The sequence below is a fragment of the Canis aureus genome, chromosome 5, assembly GCF_053574225.1.
Source record: "Canis aureus isolate CA01 chromosome 5, VMU_Caureus_v.1.0, whole genome shotgun sequence".
In the NCBI taxonomy this organism is placed as follows: Eukaryota; Metazoa; Chordata; class Mammalia; order Carnivora; family Canidae; genus Canis; species Canis aureus.
The window spans coordinates 35,432,941-35,458,061 of NC_135615.1; the positions used below are offsets into that span (position 1 = coordinate 35,432,941).

General features: G+C 39.7%; 2 protein-coding genes across 4 annotated transcripts in view; one reads left to right on the forward strand and one right to left on the reverse strand.

The window, feature by feature from the left end:
- On the forward strand, nt 1-24,911 carry PAIP2 (poly(A) binding protein interacting protein 2). Of its 3 annotated transcripts, XM_077897402.1 has the most exons (5): nt 21-157; nt 788-1,019; nt 19,926-20,089; nt 21,427-21,606; nt 23,889-24,911. In XM_077897402.1, the coding sequence occupies exons 3-5, from the start codon at nt 19,952-19,954 to the stop codon at nt 23,943-23,945; spliced, it is 375 nt and encodes a 124-aa protein (XP_077753528.1). In that variant the 5' UTR covers nt 21-157; nt 788-1,019; nt 19,926-19,951; the 3' UTR covers nt 23,946-24,911. The 3 variants fall into 3 exon arrangements, with proteins under 3 accessions (XP_077753527.1, XP_077753528.1, XP_077753529.1); XM_077897401.1 differs by lacking the exon at nt 788-1,019 and having other exon boundaries at nt 1-157; XM_077897403.1 differs by lacking the exons at nt 21-157; nt 788-1,019 and adding an exon at nt 13,157-13,347.
- Nucleotides 22,883-25,121, reverse strand: part of SLC23A1 (solute carrier family 23 member 1) — a 14,607-nt gene continuing 12,368 nt past the window's right edge. The window contains exon 16 of the mRNA XM_077897400.1: nt 22,883-23,405. The gene's annotated coding sequence lies outside the window, so the exon portion shown is untranslated. The remainder of the gene's footprint in view (nt 23,406-25,121) is intronic.

Genomic DNA, 25,121 nt, shown 5'->3' on the forward strand with positions numbered 1-25,121 from the left:
GCGGAAGTGAAGTCACTTCCGGGCTGGGGTGTTTGTTTGGACTGGAGAAGGGAGGCGGCGGGCGAAGCGCGCGTCGAGCGGGGGAGCGGCGCTGCCTGTGGAGATCCGCGGAGGCCGACCGGATTCGTTGGCTGCCGTCCCCGCTGCCGTGCACTGGGTGAGGGGTTCCCTCGGGCAGAGCGGCCAGAAGGGTGCGGCGACCCCGGCGGTCGAGGGACAACACCTCGGCAACGGTTGAGGGACCTGGAGGGTCCCCCGGGTTGCTGGCCGCCAAGTCTCGTATGGCTTTCCTTGTCCCTTGCACCTTTAGTCGCGTCCGAGCGATGAGCTGGGACTGGCTGAGGCTCTTCTCTGAGAAATGGCCGTCGCTTTTTTTCTCATTGTCATTATTATTTATGATTTGGATCTCGCAGCACTCTATCCGGGTCTTCGATGGCGCGCGAGGGCTGCCGGGATAGCACTTTCTCGTGCCTTCCCCCCTCCGCTCCTTCACCTCCTCGCTAGCACCCTCTTCCCCCGCCCCCCGCCCCCCCGCCGCTACGGCAACAAAGCTCATTGTTTCTCCCCTGTTTACGCCTGCGCGTCGCCACGCGGAGCCCCTACTTGCTGCGCTTGCGCACTGCTCCCGTGGCTGGGGTAGGGGAAGAGAAAGGGGCGGAGGGACTGGCGGGCTGGCGAGCGCTCTAGGGGGAGCCTTCTGCGGTCGCCCTCGGGCCAGTGCCGTTCTGATCCGCTTTCTCCCGTCTCTTCACCGTCACTCATTCTTTATTCTTTCTTTTGTTTTTAGTTCATTTTATTTTCGTTTCCCATGCTCAGGATAGGAGGGCTGGACCTTTACTCCGGGAGGGTTGTGAGCCAGACGAACTTTAAGGCCCATCCGATTCCTATTTTTGGATTCCCGTCCTCTTCATTTCTCTTCCACTATGTGCCTACTCCCCACTGCCACTAAAATTACGTGGCCTGTGGTGAAATTTGTCTTTTCAAGACATTATTGAAACAGCCAGCAGTTTGGTTTTCTGGTGAGTCAAAAAGGGGCCTTTTCTGCTTCCTTTTGTTGCCTTGTTTGCCCAGATTTTGCAGCCCCATCACTTCACCGAAACCTCAGACTCAGGAAGGGATTTGGCTTCTGATCTTCCGTGGGGGAAAGTCTAACAGCTGACAGGTTTTGACATTTATTTCAAGAGAAGATAACTTCCCGTTTTCGTGTGCTGCCAAATACTGTAGTTTCATGGCATGATTTTTCACAAATTGCTGTTGAGCAGGTGGTGTTTGCATTTTCTTCAGAATAGCCTTTGATATTCCAACCGCTCGCTACACGGTTATGTTAGGAAATAAGAAAGGGATCTAAGGATTTTTATTTTTTTTTATTTTTTTTATTTTTTTATTTTTTTTGATCTAAGGATTTTTAATGTGTTTGCTGGTTTGTGCTTCTGACTCCGGTTTGTGAAAGGCTATTTGGGACAAATTAGCTTGTTTATGCTACTTGTTAATTGTGAATTTGTACAAGACTAATCTTTTCTCACAAATAAGTGTCTACAACAAATAAAGATAGGTGACTTTCCAAAAATGACAGCCTATTTATCTCTTTAAGGGTTGGGGTGTTAGACAGTGGAAGCCCCCTGGGACGGTTAAAGGCTTGGGAGCTGGGAGGGTTTTATTATATATATGTTGCTACTGATGAGCTTGAATTGAGGTAGATGATCTCTACCCTCTTCAGAACAGAGTAAGTTTATAGGAGGCTCTTCCTTCAGTAAACACTGTACACCTTATTCAGGTTTATCCCTTTATGACTCTAGTGAATGATGCTCCAGTTTCGATAGAAAATATAAACATTTGTAAAATGTTGTTAGCGTAGCAATTTCATGAATGTTGTGAGCAGTGAAAGAAGGTAGAAAATAAGGCCTCAGGCCCCTTCCTTTGGTGCTTTTACATATTTTTGTAATTTACAAAGTTACTCATTATCATAACCTTATGATACAGGCAGAGCAAATTTTATCTTGCCCATTTTGAAATTGAGGAAATAAAAGTTTGAGAGATTATTTTATTAGGTACGTATTTTTATTCTAATTTAGATATTTAAAAAAAGATTTTATTTATTCGTGAGAGACAGAGAGGGAGAGGGGGAGAGAGGCAGAGGGAGAAGCGGGCTCCATGCAGGGAGCCTGATGTGGGACTCGATCCTGGGACTCCAGGATCACGCCCTGGGCTGAAGGCAGATGCTAAACCACCGAGCCACTCAGGGATCCCCTCTAATTTAGATTTAAATAGCCGTATGTAGTTATTGGCCACCGCATTGCATAGTGTAGACTTAGAGGTTTGAATTGTTTCAGCTTATTTTTTAACCTGTATTTTTACATATATTGATTTGTTTTGTAGAGTGAGTGGGGCAGTAGGGGGAGAGGAGAGTGGTGGAGAGAAAGGAAAAGAATCTTAATTAAGCAGGCTCTACACCCAAGTGCAGAGCGTCACACAGGGCTCATTCTTAATGACCCTGAGATCATGACCTGAGCCGAAATTAAGAGTCAGATGCTTAACTGACTGAGCCATCTAGGTGTACCCCCATCTGCTTATTTTTTGTATCAGTTTTTATGAATAAGGATGGCGTTTCTGATGTGCTTTGAGCTTTTGTTAGTGATGTGATACACAGTGCTGAGCCATCCTTACTCTCACCGGATCACCTTTGTTACACCTAGTTGAGATTAGGGCTAAAGTCCTCGTTTTTTGATGTTTGACTCCTACGGGTTTTTGAAATTTTATATTTTTTACCTTATACCTTGCTACAGCAACCTTTGATCTAAATGTTTAATAAGCACCAAAATAGATAATAGTGTCATGGGCCAGGCTCTGTGCCTAGATTCGGTAATTATTATCCACTTAATAGATGGGGAATCTGAGACATGAAGGGGTTAAATAACTTGCCCTTGGATTCTAGAGCCCCTGCTTTTAATCATTAATGTATACTGCCAAACATTAAAACGAAAAATTCAGTACTGCTTACAAATTTGAGTGGAAAACAAGCTGAAGTAGAAATTTCTTTATCCTTTCTCACTAACTGCTAGAGAGACAACTAATTATAATAATGTGTCTGCAGTTAAGGTTAAGAAATCACAGTACTTCAGAAGAGAGCCTGATGGAATAAGAAAAGGTGCCTGTGGAGTCAGATTAAGGAAAGAAGAGAGGACTCTATTTGGATTTTTTAAAAATTTTATTTATCTGAGAGCATGAGCAGGAGGAGGGGCAGAGGGAGAGGGACAAGCAGACTCCCCACTGAGTGCTGAACCTGACAAAGGGCTCCATCCCAGTACCCTGTGATGATGATCTGAGCCAAAATCAAGAGTTGGGCATTTAATGAACTGAGCCACCCAGGTACACTTCTAGTTGAATTTTAATGAAAATTCTTGAGAGGTGAAACAAGGGGAAAAAGTTTGTAAGACTTAAAAGATTTCCATATTTAAATTTTTTCTAGAAACCATTAGGTGAAAGAGGCATTTTGGGAGGGAAGAAACAGCTGAATATGTGAGTTTGTAGATTGAAAGCATTAATGGCATTAATAGGAAAAAACTGCTCTCACCTAACCAAAATCTGGTGAGATTTCTTCATGTGTTAAGCTCTCATGTTAGACTCTCACCAGAACAGGATCTTTATAAAAGAAAGAATACAACACTGAAAGCTGGAATATTTGCAGATGATAGAAAGGACAAGTGTAAATCTGTCTCATGTAAAATTACTATTCAAACATGAAAGCAAAAGCCATTTTCAGACATGCAGTGGCTTAGAAATAAATAACTTCAGGTAACCTTTTGAGGAAATATTAAGCCAAAACTAACATGTCAGGTTAGGGGAAGATAATGAATAAAAGAAACAATGATGAGCAATGATTCTAACAAACTGTAAACAGACAATAATGTGAATTTTAAGTGTTCGGTTCAGAAATTCTTTTTTTTTTTTTAATTTTTATTTATTTATGATAGTCCCAGAGAGAGAGAGAGAGGTAGAGGGAGAAGCAGGCTCCATGCACCGGGAGCCCGACGTGGGATTCGATCCCGGGTCTCCAGGATCGCGCCCTGGGCCAAAGGCAGGCGCTAAACCGCTGCGCCACCCAGGGATCCCCCAGAAATTCTTCTAAAAGATCTATACCTAAGGGAAAACGAAATAGTATGAAATTAACACAGCTTAAATTAAACACGGAGATAGGGAGGAAGGAAATGGGGTTAAGTAGAATCATAGTAAAGGTTCTTGTCTGGGAGCAGGAATTGGGTTGGATAGCCTGAACAAGGGAAAGCACTCTCAGTGTCTTAAATTGGGGCACCGGATGACTCAGTCGCTTAGGTGTCTGCCTTCAACTCAGGTCATAATCACGGGGTCCTGGGATTGAGCCCCTCATTAGGCTCAGCGGAGAGTCTGCTTCTCCCTCTGCCTCTCTCCCTGGCTTGTGCTCGCTGACTCTCACTCACTCTCTGAAATATTTTTTTTTTTCTTTTTTTTTTAATTCATGAGAGACAGAGCAGGAGACGCAGGCTCCATGCAGGAAGCCCGATGTGGGTCTCGATTTCGGGACTCCATCCCAGGACCCAGGCATCACAACCTTAGCCAAAGGCAGACACTCAACTGCTGAGCCACCCAGGCATCCCTCAAATAAATAAAATCTTTAAAAGAAAATGTCTTGAATTAGTTGGGGATATATAGAGCCTGGTTTTAATTCATAGAGATCTACGTAAATCTATCCTAATTTCACAATAGATATGTCACATCATTATCCTGTACACCTTAAACGTTATGGTGCTGATATCAATTATATCAGACTTGGGGGAGAAAACTGATACTCCTCAGTAGTTTGTAAGTCACAGAAAATAAATGCAGTATCTTAAAACCTCTATTAAAAAATAGGAAAATAGGGGCACCTGGGTAGCTCAGTCAGTTAAGCATGTGCCTTCAGCTCAGGTCATGGTCACAGGGTCCTGGGATCAAGCTCCGAGTCGCACTTCCTGTTCAGTGGGGAGTCTGCTTCTCCCTCTCCCTCTGCCCCTCCTGCTCGCATGTGCACATACTCTCTCTTCTGAAGTAAAATCTTTTTTAAAAAGTAAAAAATAGGAATGCCTGGCTGGCTCAGTTGGTAAAGCATGTGACTTGGTCTCGGGATTGTGAGTTTGAGCCCCACGTTGGGTGTAGACATCACTTAAATGTAAAATTTGGGTGGGGGGGAAGTACAGGAATAGAATGTAAGAAACTCTAAGAAAGGGGTGCTTAGGTGGCTAAGCATCTGCCTTCCGCACAGGTCATGTTTCTGGGGTCCTGGGATCCAGCCCTGAGAGCCTCACTTTGGCTCCTTGCTCAGCAGGGAGCCTGCTTCTACCTTCTCTCCCATGCTCAAGCTCACTTGCTCTGGCTAACTCTGTCAAATAAATAAATAAAAATAAAATCCTTTAACAGAAAAAGAAACTAGGAAAAATAAACATGAACTTATGATGGAAGACATTAAACCAAACATCAGTTTTCAAAAAATGATAAATTTCTATGAGCTGGGTCAAATAATCTCTCAACACCACTTTCAGAATTTAACAGATAAAGTAAATATTGTGTGTGTGTACCTTAAAGTAGAAATCACATATTTTTCTCTTCAGGCCCAAAGGACATTTTGCAAAAACCATAGCTGTCTGCAAACAAAATTGTAATAAGTCCCAAAAAATGAAGATTCTTTTAGCAACATTTTATAACATAATGAAATAAAACTAGAAGTCAGGGACCAAAGTGTAACCAAAAGAACCTTAACCACTTGGAAATTTATTTTTTTTATTGGAGTTCAATTTGCCAACATATAGCATAACACCCAGTGCTCATCCCACGTGCCCCCCTCAGTGCCTATCACCCAGTCACCCCAAACCCCTGCCCACTTCCCTTTCCACTACCCCTTGTTCGTTTCCCAGAGTTAGGTGTCTCTCATGTTTTGTCACCCTCACTGATATTTTCACTCATTTTCTCTCCTTTCCCTTTATTCCCTTTCACTATTTTTTATATTCCCCAAATGAATGAGACCATATACTGTTTGTCATTTTCCAATGGACTTATTTCACTCAGCATAATACCCTCCAGTTCCATCCACGTCAAAGCAAATGGTGGGTATTTGTCGTTTCAAATGGCTGAGGAATATTCCATTGTATACATAGACCACATCTTCTTTATCCAGTCATCTTTCGATGGACGCCGAGGCTCCTTCCACAGTTTGGCTATTGTGGACATTGCTGCTATAAACATCGAGGTGCAGGTGTCCCGGTGTTTCACTGCATCTGTATCTTTGGGGTAAATCCCCAGCAGTGCAATTGCTGGGTCGTGGGGCAGGTCTATTTTTAACTCTTTGAGGAACCTCCACACAGTTTTCCACAGTGGCTGTACCAGTTCACATTCCCACCAACAGTGCAAGAGGGTTCCCCTTCTCCACATCCTCTCCAGCATTTGTTGTTTCCTGTCTTGTTAATTTTCACCATTCTCACACCACTTGGAAATTTTAAAAATATTCTTCCATATAATCTGTGGTTCATTATAAATTAAATAATTTGTAATTAGCTAAGATTGATGAGAACTACGTTTTGTATAGGAGATTTATAGGTTAAAATTTTTTATTAAATGAAAGGTTGAAAAACATTTGTCAGCTTGAAAAACAGTAAATTGGCTGAAATTAAGTAGAGAGGAAAGGAAAATAGAGTGAAAAAACAAGGGCAGCCCTGGTGGCGCAGCGGTTTGGTGCTGCCTGCAGCCCGGGGCCTGATCCTGGAGACCCTGGATCGAGTCCCGCTTTGGGCTCTCTGCATGGAGCCTGCTTCTCCCTCTGCCTGTGTCTCTGCCTCTCATTCTCTCTCTCTCTCTATGAATAAATAGAAATCTTTAAAAAAATTTTTTTTTAATAAGTAGAAAAAATCAATGGAATTAAAGTAGGGGCTTATTGAAGTTGAATTTTTAATAGATAATCCATTTTAAACTCAAAAGATGTAACAAAACATCTCTTGCCACCTACTAATCCCTGTAGGTAATGAGTATTTTTTTAACAGCTCTCATGAGCTGGAAGTCACTCATTTAAAGTACAGGGCAGGGATGCCTGGGTGGCTCAAGTATTTGAGCGGTTGCTTGAGCTCAGGGCGTGGTCCCGGGGTTTGTGCTTCTGGTATTATATCTTGAGTACATACTTTAATTAATTCGCCCAGGACCATATGTGCTGTCAATCTTAATCCAAGTGTGCATTGTTTCACAAACTCTTACTTGTATCCATTAATGGTGTTAGTCTGAAAAGCATTCTAATAAAGTTGGGAAACACTAGATATGAGGAAGGAAGAGATCAGTTTATCAGAAGCTAAGGGAGGGACACCTGGATGGCTCAGTAGATAAGCGGCTGCCTTCAGCTCCTGGTGCAATCCCAGAGTCCCAGGATCAAGTCCTGCATCAGGGAGCTTGCTTCTCCCTCTGCCTCTCTCTCTGTCTCATGAATAAATAAATGAAATCTTTAAAAAATAAAGTATACGGCAGAGTGATTTTTAGGATATTCATAGAATTGTATATCCATCACCACAATCAATTTTAGAAGCTTGTTACCCCTTAGCTTTCATATAATACGTGGCACTTTGTGATGGACTCCTTTCACTTACTGTTATGTTTTCAATGTTTATTTAAGATATAGCATGTATCAAGTATTTAACTTTTTTTTTTAAATAAAGTTTTTTTTAATTTTTATTTATTTATGATAGTCACAGAGAGAGAGAGAGAGAGAGAGAGAGGCAGAGACACACAGGCAGAGGGAGAAGCAGGCTCCATGCACCGGGAGCCCGACGTGGGATTCGATCCCGGGTCTCCAGGATCGCGCCCTGGGCCAAAGGCAGGCGCTAAACCGCTGCACCACCCAGGGATCCCTTTTTTTTTAAGATTTTATTGATTTATTTATGAGAGACACAGAGAGGCAGAGACACAGGCAGAAGGAGAAGCGGGCTCCCCGTAGGGAGCCTTATGTGGGACTAGACCCTGGGACTATGGGATCACACCCTGAGCCAAAGGCAGACACTCAACCATTAAGCCACCTAGGCATCCCTGTTTTTTTAATTATCGAGTGAAATTCTGTAGTATGGACATAGATAGTATTTATATAGTTGGTGGACCACTGGGTTTTAATAACTTTTTGGCTATTATGAATAATAACTGCTGTAAACATTTGTGTACAAGTTTTGTGTAGGCATGTATTTTCATATTTCTTGGGTATATATTTAGGAGTATAATTGCTGGGTTCCATGTTTAATCTTTTGAGGAACTGCCATACTATTTCAAAGCAGCTGTATCATTTTAGCGTTCTATCTGCAGTAAATGAGGGATTTCTGCACATTCACCCCGATACTTGTTAGTATCTATTTTTTTTATTACAGTCATTTTAGTGTAAAGTGGGATCTCATTGTAATTTTGATTTGCGCTTCCCCTATTGTTGATAATATTGAGCCTCTTTTCGTGTATTTATTGGCCATTTGTATGTTTTTTTTTAAGATTTTTCATTTATCAGAGTACATATACATGCTCTCTCTTAAGTAAATAAATCTTTAAAATTCCACCATGTTCTCTGAATTCCCATTTTACTTTCATGTCAACACTTGAGGGCTTTTATTTATTTATTTTTTAAAGATTTTATTTATTCATGAGAGACACAGAGAGAGAGGCAGAGACACAGGCAGAGGGAGGAGCAGGCTTCATGCATGGAGCCCGACTTGGGACTCGATCCTGGGTCTCCAGGATCACGTCCTGGACTGAAGGCGGTGCTAAACCGCTGAGCCACCGGGCTGCCCCACTTGAGGGCTTTTAAAGGTTTCTTTGAAAATATGTCATTCAGGGACGCCTGGATAGTTCAGTCAGTTAAGCGTCCACCTTTGGTGCAAGTCATGGTCCCAGCTTAGCAGGGAGGCTGCCTCTCCCACTCCCTCCTGCTCATACTCTCTCTCTTGCTATCACACTGTCAAGTAAATTTTTTTAAAGTCATCTAACACTTTAATTTTTATTTTTTTAGATTAATTTATTTCAGAGAAAATATGCAAGTATAGGGAGGGGCAGAGGGAAAGGAGAAGCAGACTCCTTGCTGAGCAGAGAGCCTGACTGACATGGAGCTCACTCTCTACCCTGAGATCTTGACCTAAGCCAAAACCAAAAGTTGGCCACTAAACCAACTCAGCCACCCATGCACCCCTCCTCCAGCATTTTTTAGTGTTCATTGGAAAGACTGGTATCAATCCTGATTAAGTTGTAAAATTTAATAAAATTCCAGTCAGACTATTATGGACAAAAAGTTTATATGAAGAGGTGCCTGGGTAGCTTAGTCAATTAAGCATCCAACTCTAGATTTTGGCTCAGGCTGTGATGTTCATGGTAGGATCAAACCCCATGTTGGGCTCCAGGCTTAGGGCAGAGTCTGCTTGAGATTCTCTCTCTGCCCCTACCTCTGCTCGAGTTCTCTCTCTCTCTCTCTCTCTCTCTCCCCCCCCCCCCAAATCCTTAAAGTTCGTATGAAGAATATATGTACAAGATTTTCACTGCCCCTGCCCCAAAGAAAGAAACCAGGAGGTGGGAGTTGTACTACTAAGTATTAAAACTAAAAAAAAAAAAAAACTTACTGAAAGGCTACTGTAATCAAAACAATAAGATCCTGTGCTGAAATATTTAGCAATGAATGATCACAATGTTTGTAACTTACATTTGTTTTTTTTTTTTTTTTAGGTACTTATCTATTGGGGTGCATGGGTGGCTCAGTTGAGTGGCTGCCATCCTCTCAGGTCATGGTCTCAGAGTCCTAGGATTGAGCTCCGCATTGGGCTCCCTGCTCAGCAGGGAGTCTGCTTCTCTTCCTCTGTCCCTCTCCCTGCTCTAGCTCTTGCTGTCATTCTCTTTCAAAGAAATAAAACCTTAAAAAGAAAATTTTAAAAATAATAAAAATAATTTTAAAAATTTTAAAGAAAATAAAGATTTATTTATTTTAGAAAGAGAACAAGAGCGTGGATAGAGAGAGGGAGGACAGAGGGCGAGAAAGAATTTCAAGCAGACTCCGTGCTAAGCTCAGAGCCTGATGGGGACCAAACTCTTTGACCCCCAAGGTCATAACTGGAGCTGAAATTGAGTCGGGTGCCCAACCACCTAAGCCCCTGCAACTTAGGTTTAAGCAAAAAAAAAAAAAATTCTATAAAGAAAATGACCGTTGGCAGTTGGTGAATGTAGACGAAAGGTACAAAGCATTCATTGTACTATGGTTTAAAATTCTCAAGGTAGTTGAAGATAAAGCAGTATACATTTTACAATTACAGAATAAATATTCTAGAAACATAGTACAAGTGGGAATTTAATTATAAATACAGGGAATAAGCCTTGGTTAAATAATGGTGTGTGATGTATTTATGGGAAAATATAGATCCTTAACATCATACTTAGTCTCATGTGAATTAAAGATTTAAGTGTAAAAAAAAAAAAAAGTGAAACTAACGAGAGAAAATATAAAAATAAAACCTCAGAGTAGGAAAAGACTTCCTAAGCTAGTAAGCATATCCCAGAGGGTGTAAAGGAAAAAACAGTGAGATTCTACTTTGAGTCTGATTGCAAAACTAAAATATATTAGTTGCATGTAAACAAACAAAATGAGAAAAAGAACAATGAGTTGTAATAAATGTGAAAAGTAAAAAATAAATAAATAAATAAATAAAATATATTAGTTATGTCCAGAACTGTTAAGGATAGAGAAGTGGGAGCACTCAGTGTATTTCAAGATTGTACATTACCACATTTGGGCTAATAATCAGTCTTAAAGTTACAAATGCTCATGGCTTTTGGCTTTTGACTCCTATTCCCACTTAAAGTGTATTATACAGATAGCATAAATAGAAAAGGATATGTGTGCAAGAGTGATCAGAGTAGGATTGTTTGTAACAACAACAACAAAAAGCTGGGAATGTAGATGTGCATCGGAGGGGAGAAGTAGTTAAGTAATTATTAGTAATTATTAGTGCTGCTTCATCCATTAAAAAGTGAGATATAAACACCTGGGTGGCTCAGTGGTTGAGCATCTGCCTTTGGCTCAGGTTGGGATCAAGTCCCACATCAGGCTCCCTGCATGGAGCCTGCTTCTCTCTCTGCCTGTGTCTCTGCCTCTCTCTCTCTCTGTGTTTCTCATTAATAAATAAAATCTTTAAAAAAAAGTGAGGTATACCTGTACATGTTGACTAGTATGGATCTTTATTTACAGCATGATTCTATTAAAATATAAAAATCCTCTGTGTTTCTATAAGCAAAAAAGATATGAAAGGATACATACTAAGCTCTTAACACTGATTACCTCTGGATAGGAGTGGAGATGGAGAGGAAAGAATGTATATATGTTAGACCTGGGGGTTGGGTTGGGTTGGGTTTGGTTTGGTTTGGTTTTGAAGTAGGCTCCACACTGGATATAGAGTCCAACACAGAGTTTGAACTCAGGACTCTGAGATAAGACCTGAGCTGAGAATAAGTGTTGGACAGTTAACCCAATGAGCCATCCAGGTGCCCAGTATTAGACCTGTTTTGTACATCTACCTTGTATTTGTTTCTTCTCTAAATAGTATATGGTTTATATATACATTCTTTCACTTTGATGGTTTCTTTTCCAACAAAATTTCCTGTATACGAACACCTGCTGTCTAAACATTTTTTAATGGGGCAGCCCCGGTGGCGCAGCGGTTTAATGCCGCCTGCAGCCCGGAGTGTGATCCTGGAGACAAGGGATAGAGTCCCGCGTCGGGCTCCCTGCATGGAGCCTGCATCTCCCTCTGCCTGTGTCTCTGCCTCTCTCTCTCTCTCTTTCTCTCTGTGTCACTATGAATGAATGAATAAATAATTAAATATTTTTTAAAAATGAAAATTTTTTAATGATTCTTGAAAACAAAGCAAGTATAAGGTGATACATTACTGTTTTTACTATTTTGTGGTTTCCATTTAGGGAAATCTTATTACAAACAACTACTAGATATATTAAACTAGTTCTGAGTTAGTTAGTATTACTGTTTTTGTTTTTTTTTTAAGATTTATTTTATTTGTCTACGGCCATACCACCGTGAACGCGCCTGATCTCGTAAGATTTAATTAATTAATTAATTAATTTATTTATTTATTTATTTAGATTTTATTTATTCATGATAGACATAGAGAGACAGAGACACAGGCAGAGGGAGAAGCAGGCTCCATGCTGGGAGCCCGATGCAGGACTCAATCCCGGGACTCCAGGATCACGCCCTGGGCCAAAGGCAGGCACTAAACTGCTGAGCCACCCAGGGATCCCCAAGAGTTATTTTAGAGAGTGAGAGAGGGTAAGTAGAGGGAGGGGCAGAGGGAGAGGAAGAAAGAGAATCCGCAAGCAGATTCCCAGCTGAGCATGTGTCACAACCTGAGCCAAAACCAACAGTCAGCCACTTAACCACTCAGGCACCCCAGGATATTATTTTAAAAATTGTTTTCATGAGGGGCACCTGGCTGGCTCAGTTGATAGAGCATATGACTCTTAATCTCGAAGTCCTGAGTTCAAGAATAATAAATCTTTGCATGAGATTAAGGATAAAAATTATAATTTCTCAAAATTATAATTTTTTAGTTATTTTCTGATAATTTGAGAATTTTACAGCATGATCATGGTTTTGAAGTAAATAGTGAACTTTAAAAAATTGGGAAATTACTGGCTTTCTTAGTTCATTTCCGCCAGTTTTGTTTTTAAGATCTTATTTATTTCTTAAGATTGATTGATTGGAGAGACAGCTAGGGTGTGCTTGTGGGAGGAGTCTTCAAGCCTCACTCCCTGCTGAACCTGGAGCCCCACACAGGGCTCCATCCCATTACTCATGAAATCTTGACCTGAGCTGAAACCAAGAGTCTGACACCTAACCAACTGAGCCACCCAGGCACACCTAAGATTTTATTTTTAAGTAAACTCTGCACCCAACATGGGGCTCAAATTTATAACCCTAAGATTGAGAGTTTCACCCTCCACTGACTGAGCCAGCCAGGTGCCCCATTTCTGCCAGTTTTAAAGGGTCTGATTGAAGCATAGCAACAGATCGGTATGATTTAGTTCCCAGTTGTGTTTTTATTTTTATTTTTTTAAAGATCTTATTTATTCACGAGAGAGACAGAGAGAGACAGAGGCAGAGCAGGCTCCATGCAAGGAGCCCCTCGTGGTACTCTATCCTGGGACTGCGGGATCACGCCCCAAGCTGAAGGCAGACACGCTCAACCGCTGAGCCACCTAGGTGTCCCTCCAGTTGTGTGATTTGTCAAGTCATAATCTGCTTTGTGTTCTCAGACATCACTCAAGCAAATCAGGTACTTCTCTTTTATTTCCAGCATTTCTTATATTTTTTTGTTTTGTTTTAAAGAAAAACTTTTTCCTAGTTAGAGAAGCTGGGAGCTCACAGACTCTTTGGGATCTTGAAGCTGCTGCTTTCTGGCTGCCTCCAGATAGGATGATGATAGGCCCCAGCTATATACCCTTTACTGTATATTTTTAAGGTTATTTTTGGGATGCCTGGGTGAATCAGCAATTGAGTGTTTGCCTTCAGCTCAGGGCTTGATCCCTGGATCTGGAATCGAGTCCCATATTGGGCTCCTTGCAGGAAGCCTGCTTCTCCCTCTGCCTGTGTCTCTGCCTCACTCTGTCTTTCTCTGTCTCTCATGAATAAATAAAAATGTTTTTTAAAAAGTTATTTCCCTAGTAATCACCTTAGTTTGTGACATCAAGCTTAAATTAATACCAATTTAGTTTCAAGAGTACACAAAAACTTAGCTCCTTTATAGCACTGTACACCCCTCATGTTATTGTCAAAAATTATACATTGTGTGCCCATTAACATGCATAATAATTACTGTTTTATGCATTTGTCTTTTAAGAGAAAAAGGAGTTAAAAGCCAAAAATACATTATTACTAATTTCTGTATTTGTGTCGTTACCTTTTTCATTGTTCTTTATTTCTTCAGACGGATTCAAGTTAATATTGCAGTGTCCTTGTTTTATTTTTTTAATTTTTTTAAAAATTTATTTATTCATGATAGCCACAGAGAGAGAGAGAGAGAGAGAGGCAGAGACACAGGCAGAGGGAGAAGCAGGCTCCATGCACTGGGAGCCCGACGTGGGACTCGATCCCGAGTCTCCAGGATCGCGCCCCGGGCCAAAGGCAGGCACCAAACCGCTGCCCCACCCAGGGATCCCTCCTTGTTTTATTTAGCCTGAAGGACTCACCTTAACTTTTCTTATAGGACAGGTGTACCGGTAATGTGTGCTTTCTCCACCCCCCCTTTTTTTTTTAAAGACTTTATTTATTCATGAGAGAGAGAAGCAGAGACACAGGCAGAGGGAGAAGCAGGCTCCATGCTGGGAGCCCAATGTGAGACTCAGTCCCCAGACTCTAGGGTCATTCCCTGGGCCAAAGGCAGATGCTAAACTGCTGAGCCACCCAAGGTTCTCCACCCCCCACCCGCACCCCCCGCTTTTTATTAAAGATTTTACATATTTATTTGAGAGCATGAGTCAAGAGGGGAGGCACGGCAAAGGGGGAGTCAACAGACTCCTTGCTGAGCAGGGACCCCTTCTCCCCACATGGGGCTGGATCCCAGGACCTTGACATTGTGACCTGAGCCGAAGGCAAATGCTAACCCACTAAACCAGTGAGGTGCCCCTCTCATTTTTTAAATTTATCTGGAGATGTCTTAATTTCTGCTTAATTTTTGAAAAATAGTTTTGTTTTGAATGTCTTTCAGCACTTTGTCTTCTGGCCTCTGTGGTTTCTGATGTGAAATCAACTGTTAATCTTATTTTGGAGATTTCGAAGTGTCGCTTCCTTTTGTCTTTCAATAATTTCATTATAATATGCCTTGATGTGGATCACTTTGAGTTATCTTAGTTGGAGTTTGTTGAACTTCTTGGATGTGTAGAGTAACACATACAGATTTCATCAAATTGGAGGAGTTTGGAGCTGTTGGGTTTTTTTGGCTTTTGGGTTTTCTTTTTTTTTTTTTAGGATTTTTTTTTCTATTTTTTAAGATTTTACTTATCAGAGGAAGAAGGGCAGAGGGAAAGAGAATCTGAAGTCTGATGAGCCACCCAGGCACCCCTAAGATTTATTTTTAAGCAGTCTCTACACCCAGCATGCGGCTCGAATTCACAACCCTGAGATCAAGAGTCACATGCTCTACTGACTGAACCAGCCAAGTGCCCCAAGGAGCCATGTCTTCTGGCCCTTTGTCTTCTCCTTCCAAGATTTTCATTATGTGTATGTTGTTACATTGGATGATTTCCCGTTGGTCTCTAAGGTTCTTTTTTTTTCTTCATTGTTTTCTTTCTTTCCTCAAGCTCAATAACCTCAATTGACTTAATCTTCAAGTTTGCTGATTTCTTTTTCCTCCTTGAGCAAATTTGTTGTAATCCATCTAGTAAATTTTCCATTTTGGTTATTGTACTTTTCAACTGAGAAATTCTTTGTTGTTTTTTATAATTTCTCCGTATTAGTATGCTCTATTTGATGAGACCTCATTTTTATGGCTTTTTCTACCTAATTTAAAGTTTAAAAAGTCCAGTTTTTAAAGCTACAAGGAGCACATAGATGGCGCAGTTGGTTAAATGTCCATTTCTTGGTTGTTCTGGGATGGAGCCCCATTGGTCAGGCTCAGCACAGAATTTGCTTAAGGCTCTCTTTCCCTTTCCCCTCCCCACTGCGCATGTGCTCTCTCACTTGTGCACTCTCTCTTTCTCTAAAATAAATCTTTTAATAAAAAGAAGAGTCATGTGCTCTACAGACTGAGCCGGCCAGGTGACCCCATACTCAATTTTTTAAAAACAGGAGGACACACAGAAGATGAAATATAAAGAGTGTGGTCCAAAAAGGGTCAAGAATAAGAAAATTAAAATTTTGATACATTACATTAGAACACCTTGTGTTCAATGATTGTAGGTCTATCAGAGTTCTGAAAGTAAGTGATCCTTATCACCCTGATTTTCACTTTGCTTGGCTGTAGCCAGAAATGTGGTCTGGTAAGGAGTTGTTCCTTCCCTTGGCTCTCTAAGGTATATGGTCAGTGTCCAGGTTTCAGTTCTTTTTTCTTGATTTCAGTTATGATTTGTTTTCCAAATATTGCTCGGTAAGGTAATTTTACCTATGGTCCTTTATGGACTCTTTCACTAGGATCTATACCAAGCCACAACTTGTTTGATAAAGTCAGCGCAGAAAGCTGACTTACAGCCTTGTCAAACACAGAGATTAGGCCCTTTTTTTTTCTAAACTCTGTTTATATTCTGTTAATGGTTGGCATCAAACAAAGGGGGAAGGGAATCCCCTGGGATTCTCAAACTATAGAATTTGCTGAGGCAGATTTTTCTTGTTTACACAAGGCTTGTGCTCATAAATTGTATGGAAAATTATTTTTCTTTAAAAACATAGTTTGCACTTCTGTGTAGATGTACGTTCAGTCACTGAGGCTTATTTCAAAACAAGTTAGAAGTACTTCTAAATGGACATGTCTCAAACATATGGTTGCTACTTAACTACACAATTCCATTTGAATATTGAATATCCCATAGTCTGTGGTAAAAATTTTTTTTTTAACTAAAGCTATAAGTCTCTTGTTAATATTGTGGTCTTCTGAAAGAAAGTATTTAAGGGGTATAAGTTGGGATAGGATACATGTTGGGAAAATAACAAAAGCTGTTATTAATTGCACTGTCTTTGAACCTGCTGATCAGCTCATGCAAAGTAAACAGAGTTCATTCAGTGCAAAACAGGATTGACTCCTGCTTTTCATAATATTTGAGGCTAATCTAAAATGTAATGCCTAACATAGGAGAATGAGTAATTTTCTTCAGAGGAACTGATTGCTCTTTAGTAAGAACTTGTTATCAAAATAAAGGATTTTATTTCATACAAGAGTAATGATAAATAAATCAAAGATATCCATTGTCTGTTTTCTGTCCTGCTTTTATGGTGCCTCTTTTTCCTAACCCAAGTCATGTTTTCATCCTACCCACTCATAAATCTCAGTCTGTCTCTGCCTCTCTTTCACATGTATACAATAATAAGTAGAGCAGAAGTTGAGTAATTTTTAGCTGAGGACCTCTTACCTAAAAATGTCACTGCCATGATGGTATTGTCAGCAGTGTTCAGGATTTCAGAATATGCGAGTGTGTGTTAGGCTAGAAGCCACCCCCCTCCACTCCCACCTTAAACTAAATTCACATTATATGAACAGAATGAGGTTATATTTTACATACTTTTAAGGATAAGTCCATAAAATGAATCCCAGGAGGGGTACCTGGCTGGCTGAGTCAGTAAGCTCTTACTGCTCTTACTAGTCAGTCAGCTCTTACTCAAGCTCTGACTCTTGATCTCAGGGTTGTGAGTTCCATCCCTACGTTGGGCTTGGAGCCTACTTGAAGAAAAAAAAAATCTAAAGGACCAGCAGTACACGTAGGGCTGGTGCTTTCTGAACCTTAAACCCAAGGAAAAAAACTACTTGTAGTAAGAGGTTTTAGTTTTAGTGTTTTACTTCATTATGGTGACTTTGGAGTAAAAAGGCCTGAAGTTTGTTTTTATTTGGAGGGTGGAGGAGAAGGGGAGAGAGAGAAGCTTAAGCAGGCTCCACACCCAGGACAGAAACCGACTTGGGGCTCAATATCATGACCCTGAAATCATTACCTAAGCCAAAATCAAGAGTCGGACACTTAACCAAGTGAGCCACCCAGGTGCCCCAAGCCTGAAGATTTCAAAACTCTGTTCTCATATTAGGTATGCTGATTTCTCCCTTTGGAGCAAGTCACTCTGCTGTTTGATGTTATGTACAAGTGACTCCTCTATTATATGTAAATATAATTTTAGCAATTTCATACTTAATGAATTAGTAGAATATTGTAGAATCTAAACCTTATGCTTCAGACTTTGAGCCAGCAATATATCAGCTGGGTTAGACCATGTCATCACCTATTGAGTAGTATATAAGAAACCAGACCTACTATATTTAGATACTGCTCTGCTTTTACTCACATAAAAAGAGATTAAGTGCTTGAGCTAGTTGGAGTTTGGTAGTCATTTGTGGGTACGGATTTGCTAATGCCCGGAAGATGAGTGAGCCTATAGCCCAGGTAAGGAGGAAGTTACAGGTCTTTAGGTCAATTGATGCCCCAGATTTCAAGGCTAAGAGAGGAAGACTGCTTCTGATTCCTGCAGGAAGAGGAAGCAGGAGAAAAATCCAAACATGGAAAATGTCCCCCATGAAAGTAAAGAAGAAGAGCTTACTCCAGTGCAGAATGAAAAAGAAGCCCACCCTTTGGGAGGTGGTAAAGGCCAAGAGCCTGGAGGAATTAGAGTGGGTTGTGCCCTACCTGCCCATGATGTTAGGATATGTCCAATAGGCTTGTCACTAACCTTGACGTGATAGATGGAGATGCTGATGATATGGAATGGTTCATAGAGAAGAGAGCATTAAGGAGGAAAATTAGGAAGCTTCATATGAGGTATAGCTTTCACATTGTTTAAGATTTTATTTATTCATGAGAGACACAGAGAGAATGGCAGAGACACAGGCAGAAGGAGAAGCAGGCTCCATGCAGGAAGCCCGATATGGGACTCAATCCCGGGATCACGCCCTGGGCCAAAGGCAGGTGCCAAACCGCTGAGCCACCCAGGGATTCCCTTACATTTTTTTTAAAGATTTTATTTATTTATTCATGAGAGAGAGGCATAGACACAGGCAGAGGGAGAAGCAGACTCCTGTGGGAAGTCCAATGTGGGACTCGATCCTGGAACTCTGGGATCATGCCCTGAGCCGAAGGCAGATGCTCAACTGCTGAGCCACCCGGGCGTCCCTAGTTTTCACTTTTTTTCTTAGTTTTCACATTCTTAGAGGAGATCCCTCCTCACCATGACAGTCATGATGAGTTTTGCCTTATGCCTTGAATGCTGTCCCTACTTCCCAAAGTTGCATTTTCTTAATGTACCCTTTACTGTGAACCTGAGATGTTAATGTCATTTTTCTTATTGGAGATTTCATTTGGACTTAGTCTAGAAGTTTTTCTGTCAGCAGGGTAGTTTGATCAACTTGGATGGAAAGATATTGATTATATACTGTGAATGAAATAAAACAATTTAAAAAGCAGTCTGGAGATACACTATCTCATTTAAAAGCATGCATATTACATAGATTAGATGCCTGAAATTCATTGTATAGTGGACAAATCCAGACATGGAACTTGACATGGACCCAGATTTAAAACAAATAGAGACTGTGCTATGAGGTCAAAAGATCTGAGAGGTTATTAAGAAGTCTGTTTTCATTTGTAGTCTCTGGGCTTTTTAGTACCAGTACTAGTTTTTAAAAGTAGAATTTTGCTTTTCATAAAGTCACTTGATGACTTAAGTCTTCCAGACCATGCTTGTTTTATAAAGCAAGGCATAGGGAGTATTTTATTTTATTTTATTTTATTTTTATTTATGATAGAGAGAGAGAGAGGCAGAGACACAGGAGGAGGAAGAAGCAGGCTCCATGCCGGGAGCCCGACGTGGGACTCGATCCGGGACTCCAGGATCATGCCCTGGGCCAAAGGCAGGCGCCAAACTGCTGAGCCACCCAAAGATCCCCATAGGGAGTATTTTAAAAATCAGATGATTTAGGAATTACATTCAAGCAGTTGATTACCATCATTGACTGTTATCAGAAAACATCACTAAATGAATCTAGGCTGTTCTTGGCTATTTCTTAAACATGAAGATCATTTGAGAAAGAAACAAACTTTCCAATTGCTTGATTTCTCATGTTCATTAATATATCATGTGTAACTGGTACCTAATCATGATGCCTAGTGGTATTAGGTGCTAAGAACTGAAAGAATGACTGACAAAATATACTATTCTTCTTTTAAGGTTAAAAACGACAACTAACGCCAACCATGAAAGATCCAAGTCGCAGCAGTACCAGCCCAAGCATCATCAATGAAGATGTGATTATTAATGGTCATTCTCATGAAGATGACAATCCATTTGCAGAGTACATGTGGATGGAAAATGAAGAAGAATTCAACAGACAAGTTAGTTTTGTTTACAAACATGATCTTTCTCACAGCCCCTGACAGCCCTCAGTGTAATTGTACTTATCCCTGAAATGTGTTTATCTGGTCCCTTATATGTGAAATATATGGATTTATGTGCCACCACTCCTATTTTATTTGTATACTGATTACAACCAAGTTTGTATGCTCACTGAAATAACTAACCTTAAAGAGCTTTTTTTCAGGGTCCCTCCCCAGATATTCTCATTCAGGAAGACTAGGGTGGAGCTGGGGAAACTTGTTTTTTAAAAGCCCCTAGATCGGGGGTCCCTGCCTGGCTCAGTTGGTGGAGTAGGTGACTCTTGATCTCAGGTTTGTGAGTTCAAGCCCATGTTGAGTGTAGAGATTACTTTAAAATAAAACCATTAAAAAAAAACAAAACAAAAAAAACTTCCCAAACGGTTCCAGTGTGCAGTCAGGTTTAGAAACTACTGCTTGCACCAATCAGATTGCTCTTAAGAGAATATAAGTTTAGGAGCAGACAGACATAGGTGTACTAGGGTATAGAATTGTGCTGTTTTCACCTGAGGTTCTCAATCTGATAAGCCTGAAAACCTGACACCACTGTTCTCTTTAGAGAATGCTCATACATTGATGAATGTTGTCTTTTATTGCCATATTTCTGTCATCTGTTTCCATCTTGTGTCCAGTTCTTCTCTGATCATGGCTTTGATAATCAGTAGCCAATTTGATTTTGCCATATCCAGTGATGGATATTCAAGAGTAAAACAATGTAGTCTTATTTCAAATGAGAATGATTTGGGCTGTTTTGGGTTTATTTTTTAATTTTTTTTTAAGATTTTATGTATTTATTCATGAGAGAGAGGGGCAGAGAAGCAGGCTCCCCGCAGGGATACCAATGTGAGACTCGATCCCAGGACCCCAGGATCATGACCTGAGCCAAAGGCAGACGCTCAACCACTGAGCCACCCAGGTATCCCTGTTTTTGATTTAATTATCCATGCCCATGCCCTGACAGAATTTTAGTCATTTTTGGGTGGGTTTAGGGTTTGTATAGTTTTAAAGTACCACAGGTAATTCTGACAAATTCCTCAATGAAAACACTCCTTTATTACTTTCCCACCACCCTCATTGGAAAAAAGAATATTCTGCTAAGAAAGATAGCAAAACCCTAAACAGATCTTCCCTAGTCTTATGGCAGACACTTTTTTTTTTTTTTTTTTTTGGCATAGAAGCAAAGTAGAAAGTTACAATATTGTGGTTTTAAATACTTTAATTCAAGATATTTTAAGCCATTCCTAGTGATGTCCTATCAAAATGTGCTATAAGTTATTGTTTACATATTATAAATCTAGATAGAAGAGGAGTTATGGGAAGAAGAATTTATTGAACGCTGTTTCCAAGAAATGCTGGAAGAAGAAGAAGAACATGAGTGGTTTATTCCAGCTCGAGATCTCCCACAAACTATGGACCAAATCCAAGACCAATTTAATGACCTTGTTATCAATGATGGCTCTTCTCTGGAAGATCTTGTGGTAAAGTTATTTTTCATCTTATTAAAACTAGCTCATCTTTCCCATAAGATGGGAAAGCCAGCAATCATCTGTTTAAGAAGAATTATACATTCTTCCCCTTCGGAAATTGTACTGCTTACTATGGACACAGGGGCCCCCCAGTCTCACTTATGACATGGAATGACTTCCGACAACACTCTGGGGCTAGTTTCAGACTAACAGACTTCTTGCCACTGCTTTTAGTTTTAAGAACTGTGTTGCCCTAGAGTATGAGGATGTCTTTTTTTTTTTTTTTTTTTTTTTTTGAGGATGTCTTAAAGCATTAATCCAAAGGAAGTACACAGTATGTTCATATGACTTGCCTATACAAAAGTAGCATGATGAAGAAGTTTTGCTCTTTCATTTTGCCCTAAACATTTGGCAAAATTTGCAGATTTTTATATGAAAGGTGATAATTTGGAGTGTTGTTTTTTTCTGACCCAAGATTTTCATTGAGTTTGCCTAATAATTTCCTTTTGAACTGGGATTTAATGGACTTCCACAAGCTCTTGACAGAAAAAGAACACAAACCTATTTGCATTTTTAGCTACTCTCCTTGTCTCATTGTTGGGGTGGTATATTTGCAGTAAAGGGTTTTTTAGGAATTATGATAAACATCAGCACTAAAGTAGAACCTAATTAGTTGTTTACTAAAATTAAGATAAATGATTTGAAGTCATAATGTTGACCTTTCTGTCCATATTGACAATCTCTAATTGTTTATACAGGATAGTTCTCTAGAATTTACTCCTAGATTCCGAAGTATTTTTTGCAGTTCTCTTTCACTGTGCAGTGATTTCCTACCCTGGTGATAAAAACAAAAATTATCAACAAAAATGTAGCTGGGATCAGCTACATCCCAGACTTGCAGAATCAGTTGTCTAGGCATGTAAATTTTTTAAAAACCTTCATAGAGCGTACTGCCAGCTTGCCCATCAGGCATTTGGGAACCATTCTTCTAACAGGCTATGTGGAGAACACTGAAATTTACATTGTAGTATAGACTTGTTGCAGTAAATTACAATCCAGTTGAGCAGATGTGTGATCTGAATAGTTTGTTGAGATAAACTTACTTATGGCTGCATTAGTCATTCCACAATAATCCTGCTTGCTCTGATAAGTAAAATCCTATGCTGGTCATAATGTATAACTTTAATGTGGACCCAGTATAATTGTCTAGAAAGTGATTTATTCAACTCAGTCTATTTGAGATTGTTCTTTCCTTCTCATTATTTTGTAGCTGACAAAAGATTACACATTCAAGAACGCTGCTTTTTTATTTAAACCTCACACTTTTAAAGTTTAGATACAATTCCCTTGAGAAAAGTGAGACTATGTCCTGTCCACGGAAATGGTTGTATATATATTAGGAAACTAAAGTTAAATTATCGCCCCAACATGTTATTTAATATGCTTTAGTCTTGAAGTAAGTGATATAGGGGTACAGATTTTATCTAAAAGCCTATTAGCATTCCTACATTTCAGGGCCTGGAATACATCTTGATTTCTTTTCATCTTTTATCAACTATGGTGGAGTCAAATCTCCAGCTATTCTCAGTATGCTGACATATCTGCCTAGCAAAGTAAAGATTTAGAGGTATAGAAGAGTGGTTCTTAGAGACTTTGGCCCATTCTTCCCCTAACTTAGACAAAAATAAAGTCCCAGAGAGAGTGACTTATCCAGGCTTTCATAGGAAATTAGTTAGGAGCAGAACTGGAATTCCATCTTAGGTCTTCTGATTCCACATGTAGTTTTCTTTTCCTGTTATAAACCTTGCTTCCTGTGGGAATTAGAATACAGCAATCTTATGAAGACAACTCCATATTTTGAATGAGGATCTTGAACAAAACTCTAATGCATAAACAATTCCCCAATCTACTTTGTCATTTCAACGTTAAGTATTTTTGCATAGTATGAAACAGTTAAAATCAAATATCATACTTAAATGAACAGAATTCATTATTCTATGACTCCTTTTTAACGTGTAAAGTTAGTGGGTTTCTGGTTACACTTGAGCAAGTTTAATTTCAATTCCTGTTTTACCTATAGAAGGTGATAAGTTTTCATATAAATATATAATTTATATCTGGTTCCTTCTTTCCTTGCCATAGATTTTTGGGGGTTAAGTTTAACCTTACAAGCTGAGTTCTTTTATCTTACATTCTTTGGAAGATATTTTTGCATGTGGATCTGGGTTGAATGCTTCTGAGTATCTGAAACCATCTGTTAATGAACTTGCTTTTTTTATGTACTTATTTTCCAGGTCAAGAGCAATCTGAATCCAAATGCAAAGGAGTTTGTTCCTGGGGTGAAGTACTAAAATATTTGAGTAGACGGGGCCCTCTTTTGGTGGATGTAGCACAATTTCCACACTGTGAAGGCAGTATTAGAAGACTTAATTGTAAAAGCTCTCTCTTGTCACTGTGTTACACTTATGCATTGCCAAAGTTTTGTTAGTCTTGCATGCTTAATAAAAGTGCTGAGACTGTTATTAAGTAATAAGCTGTCAAACATTTACTGAAAATAGAATTGGCCCCATGGCTTGATGTGAAGACAGCGAGGAAAGAAGCACCAGTCAAGTTGTGACAAAGCCCAAATTAAAGTGACCTCTAAATCTTAGTGAATTGTCTTTTTTTGAGGATAAACTAGTCCCTTAGGGTTAGCAAACACTTGTTAATAATGTCTAAACTTTTTTTAAATGAGTACATTTAAATTAAGTTTTAGTTAGGCATATTTCTCAGTTTAGACTTAAATTTGCATTTGTAACTATCAAAAACAATCTCCTTTTTCTGAAGAAGGCCTTGTTAGTTAATTTGAAATAATTCAGTATAGACAAGTATGTCTGGTTACTGAGGTTATAAGGTAGTAATGAGATGAGAACTAGTCCTGGCTTCAATGGTATATAATCACGGAAGACATAGTGAATTCTTCTAGTGTTACAACTGAGGAAGTATGTAATTTGAGAATTGCATCTTCTAAGCAGTCACTGCATCATAGCTATGCCTTTGTGAAGTGTAACATTTGACCTACCACAATCCAACTGAACAAAGTAATGGTAACATGATTTGAGTGGTGCTTTTCCTTGCTTTGTTAACCATCACTACAATAGTCTACAGCACAACTTTTCTTTTAACAAAGCTAGAACAGTTTTGGCTTCTTAAACTTCATACTTGAGTAGGTTAAGCTGCCATACGTGTTCAGTGTGAATAGTGTTTAAGTTGAAAATATTGTAAAAAAATTATATTTTTTCAAAAATATTTAAAAAAATAAATAATAGTAGAACTCAGCTGATGCTTGTGTTTATTGGTGCTGGAATGCAGACTCTCCTGTGGTGATTGATACTCACTTTAATGTGGGCTCAGTACTTCAGGACAACCCTGCTGGCAAGATTTGCTAAGAGAGCAGGCTTTATTCGATTCCATAGTGTCAAGTAGGTCATTATGCATGTATCTGTCCAAAATACAGTAGTAAAATAAACCCCATATCCCATTCCATA

Excerpts from the sequence above, each read along its gene's own strand:
- PAIP2 (XM_077897401.1), top strand. The coding sequence starts at position 19,952 with ATGAAAGATCCAAGTCGCAGCAGTACCAGCCCAAGCATCATCAATGAA. Across the intron at positions 20,090-21,426 it reads AAGAAGAATTCAACAGACAA|ATAGAAGAGGAGTTATGGGA; the intron begins GTTAGTTTTGTT and ends TTATAAATCTAG. Across the intron at positions 21,607-23,888 it reads CTTCTCTGGAAGATCTTGTG|GTCAAGAGCAATCTGAATCC; the intron begins GTAAAGTTATTT and ends CTTATTTTCCAG.